We start from the raw sequence: 15,570 nt of genomic DNA on the forward strand, positions 1-15,570 counted from the left end.
AAAATGGGTTATTAATTTCGTTTATTTTATATTTCTTAATCATACCAAATAGATGTTTTTCATTATCCACCTGTAATTCTGACGGTTCCATTTCCCACCAAATTAACCTTTCTGGGTTATATATAATTCACCCAATGAATCTCAACTGATTAGCCAAATAATGATTTTTTTATATTTGGTATGCCTATATCTCCTTTTTGCTGTTGTTTCATACCAATACTTTTTAGTTATTCTGGCTCTCTTCCCTTCATATAATGTTTCCCTCAGCAACACTTTTCATGTTAAAAGCCTGCTTGATATGAAGAGTCTTTACCTGCTGGGAGGATAACAGGTGGGAGCAGCCCTGTCTACGTATAACCTGGGAACAGCCACCAAAAAGATTCTACTCCATATCAATGGGAAGTGTGCCTGTGAGGGCAGTGGGAACAAGAGAACATCCTTTCATGAAGATCTTTAAACCCACATAGGCTGATACAAAGAGACCTGGTCCCCCAAATAGCCTGGATCTAAGTTATCTAAAGCCAGCACTCAGAATTGTGCCAGGAAATGGATGCAATGTAAGTGGGGGAGTCTGGCTGCAACATCCTGTACCCAATGAAGTTTCCAAACACTTACGAAACGAGTGTCCCACTTAGAGGGAATAGCAGCAATCCAGATGAGATGCAATTGAGGCATGTGTTGCCACAGCCAGATTAAAAATGACTTTGAGAAGGCTGCAAATATTGTAATATTTTCTTCTAAGAAGTCCCTGATTGTTTGGCCCCTTTTTTCATCTACTGTTCTAAATCAAGAGGGAGCCTTGTGGCATTTTATGGTCTAGAGCTGACTTCACTCTTACGCAGGGAGATGCTTCTCAGTACGTGGCCACTGTGTGGTTGCTATTTTCCTGTCCTAGCTGGGCCAGAGGCGATTTCTTTCTCAATTTCTCCCACTTGTTGGAGTGCATCAACAGCTGTGTCTTTACTCAACTTCTCATGCAGAAACTTCCGTTTCCTCATTAGGGCGGAGCCATCATAACCACAATCCTACACAAGAAGCATGATTTCCTACCAGAGCGCATCTGCCAATCTGAAGAGGCAGAAAAGGAGTGCGGTTGACTAGTGCATTTGCAAAAGTGAGTTCTGTATATACATATATTAAAGTGGCTTTAAGGCAAGAATGAGGCAACTCTCAATTTTTAGTTCCCAAATTGGGAAGGGGGACGCCACCCTTGTGGGCATGAATAAATTCTGGGGGTGGGGGTGGGGAGAATATTCCATAAAGAATATTTGTTTATATCAAACAAATTTCATTGCTAGAATTTGGGATTTCATTAAAAATGTGCATTTTTAAAAAATTTGAAACATTGTTCATTGTGAATTGAATTTTCTTGTTGGAAGTGGATTAGATGGTGGTAATGTGAGGTGGAGAGCCATCAGGATTTCTAAAAAACCAAAAAGGGAGCATTATCTGATGCTTAAAAGTTTTTAAACGACTGTTCTAGATACTGTTGGGTTACAACTTCCAGTATCCATCAGCCTTGGCTATGTTGGCTAAGACTGATGGGAGTTGTAGTCCCAATAACTATCTGGAGAGATAAACTTTACTAATTCCAGTGTGATGTTTCTGCTTTAAGAACATATTTGTTACGTAGCCACCTCCTTGGAAGGCATAAGTTTTTCACATGTGAGAATTCACCTGCATAGTAGTTTTACTTTTCTCCTACACTGAACATGTGAAGTAAACCTTATCTTGGGAAAACCAGAAAAAGGAGTGTGTGTGTAGATCTGTGCATAAATCTGCTAAGTTTTATTGGCAAACTGGAGCTTGTCCAGAGTGGGGTAACTCAGGTAGTGACACACCTTGATACCATGTTCTGTGATAAACAGTTGAAAGAGCTGGTTACATTTAGCCTGGGGAAAAGAAGGTTATGGATGGGTATGAAAGTGTTTTTCAAACTACCAGTTGGTCTCTGAAAATCTGTCATGCAGGACTAGAACCAGCCAACAGTTAATGTCGGCAAGTTCATTCCAGCTAAATATCTGGATATCTTTTCTAATGAAAAGCACTCTTTGGCAGGGGAAACAAAACTTGGAAACAACTTCCTACTGCTCCTTATGACCTAATGGCAACCACTTGTTAGATGTATCCTCAGTCTCAGAGCTCTGGGGTGGGGTGGACTGCAACTCTCAGCATCTTCGCAATGACAAAATAGGGATTTTGCCAAGCTCTGATTGGAGCAGACGGGCTCCAGATCGCAAGAGGTATTTATGAAGAGGCTGGGTGGCTGGCCATCAGAGATGATCAAGTTGCCTCTTGGACTGGGGGGTCAGAGCAGAGAGTCAGAGTAAGATTTTTTTTCTCACTTTGTGAGTATGTGGTCCTATAATGAAGTCCTCTGTCGCATGAATGAGAGAACAGAGCATATTGTCTAATAACAATGATTGCTGCAATGGATGCAGTTGCCAGTTTCATTTTTTTCCTTTCCAAGGAATAATCCTCAGACAAACTGTTGTTTTCGAACAGAGGCCAAGAGATCTCCTGCTGTCGGAGAGCTGTGTGCGAGTACAGTCTGGATTTCAGTTGGTATTTGAAGTATGAGAATCCTGAACTGATTGGGACTTCAGCTAAGTTAGTGATCATTTAATACTTGTATTTACAAATGAGGATAATTTATTTGGATTTTCAGAGGTGGAGGCATGTAGCTAAAAACAACAAAGAAGTTGATTGCACTAGCATTGTGTGGCTTATCAAATTGCTTCTATTGTTATTCTTCGTTCCTGCGCAGTGATTTTGCCTCTCTGTTGGGTAAATAGGCAGAAATAATGTGGTATGGTGGGAAGAAGATTAGGGTTAGGACCCACCAGACATGGGTTCAAATTTGTAACCAGTCAGGGAAACTCACTGGAGGATGGCAATGATAAATCACTCTTTGAACATCTTATAGTGATGTTCTCCATAAGTCAGAAACAACTTGGTGCCATGTGACATTTTAGGGAAATGTTTCTCTGGTACAGTCACTCTGGCTGTTCCCAACTAGAGATGGGCATGAACCTCAGTTCCTTTCCCCCTACCTCTCCAGCGAAATCTCCCACTCACCAGCAGGCGCACACTCCTCTCCTCCTCTTCGACTGTTTGACCAGTCTCTGGCAGAAGCACAGGTTTCTCTGCCCCACCTCCTTGGCTGATTGTTCACTAAGAGGCAAGCCCGGCAAACTCGTGCTCCTGCCGGTGACTGGCTGAACAACCAAAGAGGAAGAAGAGAGGAACGTACTCCGACTGGTGAGTGGGTCTTTGGCCAGGGAGGCAGGGGAAAGGGAACATACAGCACGTGTAGTGCCACGTGTATGAATTGACACAAAACTCTGAACTGAGGTTCCTGTCCATTTCTATTCCCGACTAGAGTTAGACCCATTGAATGATATGTTAACACTAGTATAAATCCCACTGATTAAGTGGCTCTGGTCTTGTTGGGAATAACTGCTGCATTTCGACTGCTTTATTATTTGTTGCCGCTACAATTAAGTACAAGTTAAATGAACATTTTTTTTATCAGCTTACTATCTAAAAGTGTCTGAAGTTGGTAAACCATCACCTTTGATGGATGGTGGTGAGCCTTGTGGCACAGTGGTTAAACCACTGTACTGCAGCCCAAACTTTGCTCACGACCTGGGGTTCAATTCCAGGTAGCCGGCTCAAGGTTGACTCAGCCTTCTATCCTTCCGAGGTGGGTAAAATGAATACCCAGCTTGCTGGGGGGGGCAATGTGTAGCCTGCATAATTAACTTGTAAACCGCCCAGAGAGTGCTTGAAGCACTATGGGGTGGTATATAAGCAGCACACTTTGCTTTTATATGGGTTATGTTTTTTAAAAAAATCCTAAAGAGGCTTGGAGACTGGTACCTTAGAATCAGAAGGAGAAATATGTTACATGAAATAATGAGAAAACAAAAAAATTAGAAGGTATCGGTTCAGAGATCTCTGGATATTCAAGGTTCAATTGGTTAGTCTTGAATTCCTTGTAACTCAGTGTAAAAAGTCTTGTTAAGCTACACTTTTAGAAATGTCAGGGCCTGGTTTTCTCGTTAAATTTCTTAATGGCATTGAACTTAGTTATGTCTGAGCAGAACCCAGGAATTTCTTGTGTCTTTTGTTCTTGTTGATGAGTAAATCAGATTCTTGTCTAGTTTCCTGAGCCAGATTTTTCCCAAACTAGGTTCTTTTGATCACATTGGGCTACAACTCTCACAGTCTGTGTCTCAGTTAAATTTTTCAGCACTATTTCACTTGCTAAAGATTAAAAAAAGGAAGGGGTCTGAATGATGCTAGCTTGTTTGTACACCACCCAGTGTAATGTGAATCCATCCATCCATCCATCCATCCATCCATCCATCCATCCATCCATCCATCCATCCATCCATCCATCCATCCATCCATCCATCCATCCATACGGGTTATTTGGAGGGTGGTTATAATGACAGAAGTATGAAGGAGAAAGGGGCTATGTGACATGTGACACCTGAAACATCCGTTCTTGGAGTAATAAACATTTCTTTGTGAACAATTACAACAATAATGGAATTTCTAGGGCACAGTTCAGAGGAGTTCACAGGAACCCAGGGCAGACTTTGTGAGGGTTCAGGGTCTGGCTCCAGTTTGTCTTCAAATAAATTGACAGACTTCCTTGGTTTAGAAATCGGTGTAACATTTATTGGATTGTTCAACAAATAACCTGTGTCAACGAAGTTATTCCAACCATTTCCTCCCTCTAACAACTGGTTAGATGGGGGCTTCCACTCTTCAACTTTAAAGGGGTTACACCCCTGAAGATTCTAGGGACTCGGCCAATCCAATGTAAAGTCTGTGTTCAGTAATTGTCCTGTCTCCCCCTCCAGTAAGGGGACTGTGTCTTCATCCCGGTCATCTGTCCAAACCTGGTCTCCTGAGGGGGAATCCTCCGGCCATAGTCTTCCAAGGGACCCCTCCGCTGTAGCTTCATCATCCACCATTCCTGTCTTTCTCTCCTCTCCCTCTCCACCTTTTCCTTCTCTTCCCTTAACTTCCTTCTCCACTCTTTTGTCTCTCATTCCCCCTAATAAGATGGTTTAGGGGTGCTACAATTTGTGTCCCCCACTCCTTGACAATAGCACCAATACAAAGTTCAAGTATCCCTTTGGTTTCAAAGTGGGACAAATATTCAAGATATCTTCCTCAACTGAGTTGAGTATCCATAACACAGGAGAATCTTCAAAACCCTAAACCAGGGTGTCAAGGGCTTAGCAGTCAACAGCAAATAAGGCGTTTTCCGTTCTCCTACTCTTTCTGATACAAAAACCTGTTAATCACAGCTCTGCTGTTTCTCAGTTTCATCCCTTTAGGCTAAACCAATATTTCATAGTGTAGCAAGTGTCATGAGCCTTTGTTGTGTGAGCCAAGGGGCCTAGGCAGGGAGCCAGAAGTGAACCAGAACTACTGCACTATAGGACTTCAGCATGAATTGGGTCTGATAATGCAAAACAGACCAGGTCAGCTCCTTGAACAGGATGCAGTACACTGATGAGAAAAAGATTCAGAGAAAGAAGCCTAATGCCTTGTTCCCCATTTGGTTAAAGATAACTAGAGTGCTAAACTAGAAGTGGAGGAAGAAGATATGTTCTCGGTAATACTACTAACTAGGGTGCAAGGTTTGTGTTGCTTTTGTTTCTTGGCTGCCTTGTCTTCTCCTCTGCCTCTTTAGTTTGCAATCTGGATTTAAAGGGCTCATTACGATCTCCAATGAGGTGTGCAGGTGCCAGCAATCCTGAATCAGGGTACCTGTTGCCTTCAAAATATCTCAGTTCTGAAGCTACTAGACTGGGTTATTTTGATCTTGCAAGACAGTCACTCACAAAAGAGATGTGTAAAACCTATCATTTTAGTTTTGGGCAACGCATTTTCATCTCCCCGTTTATGCTTTCAAGTTGCTTTTGATTTGTGCAAGAGCCCTGCAAAGTTGTTGAATGGAAAAAATTGAAACTTGCCGGTGGCCACCAAAAAAACTTCATAGTTGTGCATGACTTAGCCTTGGCCTGTTTTGATCCAGGCATGACATTTTCGCTGCTTTTCCCATGATGACAGATCTAAAACAACTCTTCAGAAATGTTGAGACACTTGCCTCCTAGCCCCGGAATTAAGGACAGTTCCCAACAATCCTGGAAACTGAGTGAAATAGGCATTGAGTGAATGAGGAGAGATACTGAATGATACAGCTGATACAGTCATTGAGTTATTTAGCTGTAAGACCAAATTCTGATTAAAAGAAAAAAACACCCATGAGTGACATTTAATCTTTAACGTCCAGGTGATACATTTTGTAGAAAATCATCAATACTAAACAGGTATGTAAAGATGGCGGCTAAGAAAACTTCTTGGGACTAGAGTTCCCAGAATATCCCAGCCAGGGGATTCTGGGTGTTGTAGTCCGGAAAGGCATGCTTTCTGAGCTCTGGGAAAGAGAGTTTCGGTCTTTCAGCCGTGCGCGCTCACGGACGCACACCTTTCTACGGACAGATCCGTCACCAGGTGAGGCTGGTTGTTTTCATTCACCTCATGGTGGATGGTGGAGACAGCCGGAGAGCCCAAACAGCCCCGGCTGCATTCTCTTGAGAGGAGCTCCGGTTCTGCATCAGAAAGGCGGGCGAGCGAGGGAGGGACCGGCGGCATTTCAGCTCAGCCGGGGAGGAACAGGCATTTTCACTTCCTTATTCGCCCTCAGGAGCAGCGGGGACCGCAACCCCGCTGGTGCTGTGTAAACTTCCCCTGGCTCTTTGCAGCGGGGAAGGCGAGCCAAAGCATGCCGGCCGGTTGCCCCTCTCTGACCTCTCCCTTTCTGTGGCCAGAGCGACGCTGAAGAGCAGCCTCGGCGGCGGCGGCAGCAGGTGATCTGCGGATGGGAGGCGCCGAGATGGACGAGGTGCGGAGGATGAGCTGCCCCTCCTCGGGCCAGGACCACCGCTTGGGGCCGCGGGGCGATCCAGAAGAGGAGCTTCAGGCCGTGCCGTAAGTCGCTGGAACCAGCTGCGTGCTTGCACTAGAGACGGAGGAGCCCTCTCCTTTCCCCAGCACAACTGTGTGTGTGTGTGTGTGTTATGAGGGACGGTGTTGACCAGCTGAAGTTCACTGAACCCCGGAAGGGCCTTTCCCGGTGAGCCCTCCCTTCGTTTATGTCTTTATTGCTAGGTGAACCCCCTCCTCTCTCTGTGTTTGTGTGTGTGTGTGTAGGCTACTTTTACCATATCCACTCCCCTAGAACTACACATTCTGTGTTTTCCCACATGTACAATACTATTAAATAGGGTAGCAAAAAATAATAATAATAATTCTGGGCATCCAGAATTGTGAATCTCAATGGTACATTTGGCTTGTGGAGGCTCTTGAACAACTGCACATAAATGAATGTCTTCTCTGGCTGCCATTTAGGCCAGATTTATCCATCTGGTCTGGATCAGAAAGGTTGGCTAAAGACACACACATACACACACACACACACATGCATGGTTGGCTAAAGACACACAGACAGACAGACAGACAGACAGACAGACAGACAGACAGAGGAAAACTTGGGTGAGGATCAGAGCCCTGCTGAAAATCAGCAAAAAGTTTGCTGCTTCCTTCTCCCTTGCATGTCACAGGGCAGATGCATGTTTCCTTGCTGGCCTTTGGGCTCTTGGCCGGAGCTGAACAGCGTTAAAAAAGAGAGAGAGAGAGGAGAAAACATTTTATGAAATGGCAAGTGGTTTCTCTAAAGGAACAGAACAGCTTTGCTAGAGTTCAGCTACAAATGTTTGATTCATTGAAAAGCCACTGGGGTTGATATTTTGGCCCATCAAGTCACTCCCAATTTACGACAACCTTATTCACATTCTCAGGGTAGGTGAGATGTTCAGTCGTGGTTTTACCACTGCCGTTCCACCCCCCCAATGAATTTCCATGGATGAACAGGGATTTGAACCTGGGTCTCCAGAATCCTAGTCCATCACTCTACACCACACTAGCTCTCAAAAAGCCTTAGCAGACTATTTTGCAGTGTTTTAAAGTGTTCAGCCTCTGAAAAATCCCCTAATCTATATATGAGAAATATTGACAGTTTTTTTTAAAAAAGCTTTAAAGACTAAATCTAACAGAGGGAAAGGAAGTGTTGTTTCCTAGCTGTTTTGTTGTCACAGTATTGACTGATAACTGTCTGTGTGTCACTTATGTAAAACCCCCCCCCCCATTGCCTATTTTCCAGTGGTGGAATGTTGTGGTTTTCACTGGAAGTCTGTAGTTTCTGTTAGCTGGGAGGAAATGATTTTGAACCTCCTGCAAGAACTATAGTGACAGCTACAGAGTGTTTTATTATTCAGGACTTGATGACCTCATGGCCTGCTTCATAATCAGATCAGTTCTGGTTCTGCCCCATGATTTCCAAAAGGTCACATGTTTCTGACCTCCAGACCACGAAGATCTTGAGTGTTTGAATTACCCCCTTAATGTGGATGCCCAGAATCTTACGTAACCCACACCTGTCTCATAGCCACTGGAACATCAGCATGGAGTATATAGATGGGTGCCACATGACATCTTAAAACAAGACCAAGAGGTGGGTGGGGATTCCAAAATGCAGATGGGGGCTTATATAATTGAATGGTTTGCCATTCAGCAGAAGTCCCTATGTACAGTGACGTTACTTGTGGCTAGGATGACAAGACAAAAGAAAGCTACATCTGTGGATCAGAGACTCCTGAAATTCAACAATTACTCTGAGTTTAGCAGAAAATATTCTAAGTATGAAATAGTTGGGCTTCCCTGTGGAAAAATACAGAGTTTTTATTATGCAATGAGCAGAAATTACTTTCCTTGTGTGGATCGTGTTTATCTTCCTGAAAAGTAAAGTTAGCAAGGAGGTACTACAAGAATATGGACGGGAGTCTGTGAAAGAGTAGGAGGTGGAAACTCTGTACTTAACATAGTATTAGAAATAAAAGTAGGATTGTGATTCAGGCAGCTTTGCATTTGGTCATTTATACCTTTTGTATGAACTGAAAGATTTTATGTACATATTTATGTTTGTTTATTCTATCCTTCCTTCAAGGAGCTCAGGATAAGATACAGGCTTCTTATCTCTTATTATCTTTCACAACAATCCTCTCAGGTAGGTGACTATCCCAAGACCATTCAGAGAGCTTCAACACAGATTAAGTGATATCTTTGAAGGAAATGAAATACTGTACTTTGTACATAAGCAAAAGATGATGTAATGGAATAACATTGGTGATGTGTAAACACTCTGATATGCTTGAAGACACAAGTAGCTTAGGAAGAGGATAACAAAAACTTCCGGCTAATTCTCATAAATTATTATTCCTTAAAGGAATGGTGGAAATCTCTTTTGAGACAGAGTTGGAGTCTTGGAATGCTTTTAAGATAAACTTATTTAATGTGGCATGTCCTTTCACATACTAAAGCAAGGAAGAGAAGAAAATAGTTCACGATTTAGTATAGGCCTATTTGTGATTTGCAATAAATTAGCAAGGATTTCTGGTTCCCAGCTGCTTAACAGTATTGCCTACGCACTGATGCTTCTTCCAGCAGTCCCCATCCCCCTAATTAGAATACTAAAATAAAAAAAGCTTGCAGTAAGAAGAGTACTTCTGATAATAAGAGTCATTTTTGTGTGGTTGAAGGACAATGAGCTCTGTTTCATTTGAATAATCAACACAAATTCTAAGTGTATATCTTTTGCACTAAGCTTTGGTTGGTAGATCTTGAAGTTCTAGTAAAACACAACAAAACAAAGAAACAGAAAACGCCTTGACACTGCAAACCTGAAAGTTGAGGCTATTATCCACTTGTATTTATGATGCTATAGAAGATGTCTTTGTGTGTTCGCAGTAATAAGGTATCATGGCTACTCCTCTTGTGTGTGTGTGTGTGTGTGTGTGTGTGTGTGTGTTGTTTTTTTGGTATCTGCGCCTTCTCTGAATATCAGTTTGATTGGTCAATGAATATAAAGTCACAATATGAGCCTCTTGTTGCAAGCTTAGCTTTTGTGTTTTGATTATGATGAAGAGTTTAAAGATAAAGATGAGGGCTTAATCAAGATCAGGGTTTTCTCTTGCACTGCAAATATTTAATTAGCACAGAACAGCTAGGAGAGTTATATTGGCACCAGTTATTGCTATTGTGATTGCTCAAGGGCTCACTTTGTATGTGTCTGCTAACATTGCTGACACAATCATCTCTGAAACCTTGAAGTAGGGTTGAAGTGCTGGATAGCTCAATGGTTTAGGCTGGGAGTTTGATTCCCCATTGTGCCTCCTTGACAAAGGCTGGACTCGATGATCCATAGGGTCTCTTCCAGCTCTGTAATTCTAAGATTATATTACAATATTATTCTGTCACTTTCTGGTAAACAAAACTACTGTACAACAAATGTTATGGTCAGCAAAGGACAAAAGGGAACCCCTCACCACTGCAGGAGTATACTGGATACCTTGCAGTTGTGGCCAGGTATATATTGGGACCGCAGAACATAGCATCCACACCAGAATCAAAGAACATGAAAGACACTGCAGACTAAAACAACTGGAAAAATTGGCAGTAGCTGAACATGCCCTGAAACAAGCAGGACATGAAATCCTATTTCAAAACACAGAAGTACTGGACAATACCAGCAATGATTATGCTAGACTACACAGGGAAGCCATTGAAATCCACAAACATCAGCAAAGCTTCAACAAAAAGAAGAAAGTCTAAAACTCAACAAAGCCTGGCTCCCAGCACTGAAAAATACAGCCTGCAAAAATGTCAACGAACTCTACCCAGCCACAAGGACCGGTGATCACTGCACACAAAGGACTAGCTAATGACACCCATCAGTCACAGTGACAGATTATGTCCCCCCTTATCAAAACAATACACCTATAATAAAAAACACCCCGATCACCATGATCACCCAATCTCCTGAAAAGGACAAAAAGCTGATCCCACAACTACAGGTACTCAACTGTCCCAAACACTACACCAGAATACAGAAAGAGTTCCAACTCCTGTCTTCTGAGGATGCTGGCCACAGAGACTGGTGAAATGTTAGGAAGAAAAAATCCTCCAGAACATCCCGAAAAACCTACAACAACCAAAACCCTAAAAACTGCTTCTTTATCTGAAGCATTCAGTCATCTGTATCAGCGGTCCCCAACCTTTTTGGGACCGCGGACCGGTTGGGTGTGTGTGCAGGCTCTGTGCATGGGGGGGGCCAGTGGCGCCACTGCACTCATGGGTGGGTGTGTCATGCTCGCGGGTGGGCGTGTCACACTTGCAGAGGGGTGTGCTGTGCTCACGCATGTGCGCAAGCACGACACGCCCCTCCGCGAGCGCAACACGCCCACTGTGCATGCGGGGGTGGGTGGGTGGAGAACTGTCTCCGCAGCCCAGTTGCAGGAAGCCCATGGACTGGCACTGGGCCACGGACTGGGGGTTGGGGATCCCTGATCTATATAACAGTCATAAGGTCCCAAAATATAGAAACCGAATTATTGATATTGCACGTACTATTCCTTCCCAAAGGGGATAGTCTTACCAAATGTGAATAAAGGTGTCTGTTGCTTCCACATTACTGACATGTTTCTTCATAGTCTCCATATATGTGACTTGCCCTGTTTAAGCAACCTTATTAATATTGAACTACATTTTCCAATCTTATAGAGCACTTTGGCTCCCAGTCTGGGGGATGTGAAGAAATTCCTAAGGGCAGGGTGCATAAAAGTCAATATTTTTTAAAAAATCAGATTGATTTAAATCACAATTTAAATAAAAAAGTCATTTTAAAGTCATCCAAAAATCCATTTTTTAAAAATTTAATCATGATTTTAATCAACTTGATTGTTCAAACTCATTGATTTTTATCCACCCAACCACCAGCATGAGACAGATTTCTGTTTTAGGTAGTGGGGAAGCCCTGTTTAATGGCCTTCTCTTGGGAACCTAACTGTCCTTTGTTCACCCTCCACCCATTTTCATTGTCTTGCAATGTAGAACATTAGAGTTTCTTCTGTACTCCAAGACTTCTGCTTTCCTGCTGTCCCTGTATCCCATTGTGTAAAGACCCTTACACTTATTCCCAAATAAAGGTTCATTGTTTGTAGTGTTAATTCCTCTCCCCTTCCCAATCTGCAGTCCAGCTGGGAATTTAAATGATTACATTATCATTGATTTAAACAGACCCAAAGGCTAGAATGTGGTTGGGAACCAGTGTGTGCAACAATAATCACACACAGTTCCTCCTCCCGTTGAGCTGTCCTGATTTTGTAATGGGTGCACAGCCATGAGTGCAACCAATGTCCACTAAACAGGGGAAACGTCTGCAATTACTGCTCTCAGTGGGTTTTTTTTCCTTCATGGGCTTCTGGCCCATGCGGTTAAATCCCATTACAGTACTAAGTGTGGTTATTTAAGTGTGCCATTTAAAAAACTTCTTACTATGTTAGGGTGATTACTAGATGTCAGACGATAAACTGAATTGTTTTGTTAAAAAGATCAAGGAGAGGTGAGGAGGTATCAAAAAGGAGGTGTGCTGCTGAAAAGTTTGGGAACCATTTTACAGTGGTTGTCTGTATATAGGTTAAACAAGGTTAGCCATGTGAGAATATTTCTGGCTACATCAGCAATGGAACAGGACATCATTTCCCATCTGTTGTGGTGGTGGGTGTTCAGCTAAACTGAAAGTGACAATTCTCATGTCCTAAATGAGGAAATCTTTAAAATTCTCTCAGAAACCTCAGTATTGTTGCTTTCTTGACCTTAATGACTTGTCTGTAGAGCAGGAATGAAATGCATGCAGGACTTCCTCTTTGCAGAGTCTACTGAAGACCTCCAACAACTCATGAATCGTTTTAGCAAGGCCTGCCAAGATTTTGGATAAACAATCAGCCTGAATAAAACACAAGTCATGGGCCGGGATGTGGACTCACCTCCCTCTATTACCATCTCTACACAAGAACTGGAGGTGGTTCATGATTTCGTGTACCTTGGTTCAACTATCTCTGACACTCACTCTCTAGATGTCGAGCTGGATAAATGCATTGGCAAAGCAGCTACCACTTTCTCTAGACTCACAAAGAGAGTGTGGCTTAACAAAGAGCTGATGGCATATATCAAGATCTAGGTCTATAAAGCCTGTGTCCTGAGTACACTCCTGTATTGCAGTGAGTCCTGGACCCTTTGTGCACAGCAGGAGACGAAGCTGAACATGTTCCATATGCGTTGTTTCCGACACATTTTTGGTATCACCTGGCAGGACAAAGTTCCAAACAGAGTAGTCCTGGAACAAGTTGGAATATTTAGCATGTATACATTATTGAAACAGTGACGTCTACGTTAGCTTAGGCATGTTTTGAGAATGGCTGATGGTCAGATTCCTAAAGATATCCTGTATGGAGAATTAGTGCAGGGAAATTGCCCAGAGAGAGGCCACAGCTGCGATACAAGGATATCTGCAAGCAGGATCTGAAGGCCTTAGGAATGGACCTCAACAGATAGGAAACCTTGACATTTGAGCATTCAGCCTGGAGGCAGGTGGTGTAGCATGGCCTCTCCCAATTTGAAGAGACACTTGTTCAGCAGGCTGAGGCAAAGAGACAGTCCCAAACCCAGCAAAATCAGGGAGCTGGACAAGGGACAGATTGTATTTGTCTTCAGATTGCAAGGGATGGTCACTCTCAAATTGGCCTTCTCAGCCACACTAGACGCTGTTCCAAGTCCTCCATACAGAGCACACATTACCATAGTCTTTTGAGACTGAAGGATGCCTACTCCTGTAGTAGTTATGGAACAGAACTAGGCTAAAAGGGTTTGCAAAACATAAATCCAATGAACAAAAAGCAGATTGAACAAAATAACCAGTATAACTGAGACAACAAAAACAGGAGGGAAAAACCCATTGAATACAGGGTTTCAGCTTATAGAACCTCAATGCTTGGGTAATTAAAATATATTCTAACCTGTAAAGTGAAGTAATACAAAATCATCTGTTGCTACACCTCCCTGGGGTCACAGCTTGATAGGAAAGGCTCTTTACCATCCCAAAGTTCACCTCATGAAAAATGCTGCTTGAGTTTAATGAGTCGGAAGGGTACCGTAGAAGAGAACTTTTATTATACTATTCAAATGTAGCACAGTTTGTGATGAACAAGACCAGTGTTATTTTCCTTACTGTAAACAAATTGCACATTCTCTCTCACTCTGAAGGACAGTGAAACAGCCATTTTGACAGGAGGGCAGTGAGTAGCTTGACATGATTGGGCCCATCCCAGTTGTAGATTTATTTTAAAAAATATAAGCGATTGAAATATAGTGTATTTTAAGAGAATTTGCAAAATAGAGAACTGGTTTTGAAAGACTTTACTGTGACAATGTTGGACTGTATAAAGGATGTAGCTTTGCTTTGCAAGGAAGGCCATAATTAAGGCAAACATGAATGGGGATGAAACTAACTTGAATACAGGCTGTTGCTCTCATTTATTTTGTGAGACCTGAAGCAGTGGGAGGGGAAAATGTTGACTAGTCTTAAGAGGTAACTCCAGTACCAAAGCATGCTCCTAAATTGCTACAAACACATATTTCACAAATCAGTTTCAGCATCACATCTAGAGAAAGTAAACACCAAACATGAGTCATTGACAATCTCAATATGTTCAGTGATAACAATAAATGTGAAGTCTGTGCTTCCTCCATCTAGTAAGTGGAACCGGTGCTTTCAATTTTGCAGCAACAACATCAGTTCAAAAATACCAGGCACAGTCAATCACAATTATAAAAAACATTGACTGGTATTATACAACAGATGCAAGTTTTAACCAAAACCCTAAGTATCTGTTCAGTATCAATGCAGTATGTATGCTGTTCCTAATGCTGCATTTTTAAAGCTCTAATGTTATATCTGAAATCTGCAACTGCTTATAATTGTGAGGGCTTGTTACTTTGAGAAGGTTTTATTCCCTTTACTTCAGTGTCTAGCCTGGCAACACATGACACTTGACCATGAATCGTATCAACAGGATTTATTGTAGGTGCATCTAGAAAATGTTCAACATTGACAGGAATATGTAACTTCTCTTCCTCGCACAATGGTGTGAGGAAAGGGGCTAGCTTCTGGTTTTTCAAACGGATTTGAAACATCAAAGTCCAACAATTCAAAACCCTTCTCCAAAGAGGAGTCCATCAATGTGGCATCATGTGGAACCGATAGTAAGGGCACTCCATTCCCTCCAGATGCCCTTGGCATAGACCCGTTGAATCCCACTCACAAGTATTCCCAAGTGTTGGAGTCTTGATAGGAAACGCTCTTTGCCAGCGGGGCTCTCTCCTCCCTGATCTTCCTTGCCTATTCTTGAGCATCTTGCTCGCCCCAATTGGAAAACTTTACTGGAACTACTCTTTGTCTCCTCTCAGCCTTTTCTCCACCATGAACTGCTCCCATTTTTTGTTCAGGGATTTTCTAACCAGATCCATTACCACCCTTACGAGATCCGGCTTCACCTGCTTCCTCTGCCTTAACTTCTATTTATATCCCCT

At 42.6% G+C, this 15,570-nt stretch overlaps 1 protein-coding gene across 2 annotated transcripts in view; it reads left to right on the top strand.

Annotated features, from left to right (window-relative positions):
* Nucleotides 1–1,021: 1,021 nt before the first annotated feature.
* Nucleotides 1,022–15,570, top strand: part of DAPP1 (dual adaptor of phosphotyrosine and 3-phosphoinositides 1) — a 43,243-nt gene continuing 28,694 nt past the window's right edge. Inside the window, exons 1-2 of one of the 2 annotated variants that reach the window (XM_073001875.2) lie at nucleotides 1,022–1,114; nucleotides 6,858–7,017. In XM_073001875.2, the coding sequence (XP_072857976.1) occupies nucleotides 6,908–7,017 (110 nt within the window). In that variant the 5' untranslated portion in view covers nucleotides 1,022–1,114; nucleotides 6,858–6,907. Of the gene's footprint in view, nucleotides 1,115–6,394; nucleotides 6,541–6,857; nucleotides 7,018–15,570 lie in introns of those variants that run through there. The other variant, XM_073001876.2, reaches the window with a different exon arrangement.

The sequence above is a fragment of the Pogona vitticeps genome, chromosome 5 (assembly GCF_051106095.1).
Source record: "Pogona vitticeps strain Pit_001003342236 chromosome 5, PviZW2.1, whole genome shotgun sequence".
Lineage (NCBI taxonomy): Eukaryota > Metazoa > Chordata > Lepidosauria > Squamata > Agamidae > Pogona > Pogona vitticeps.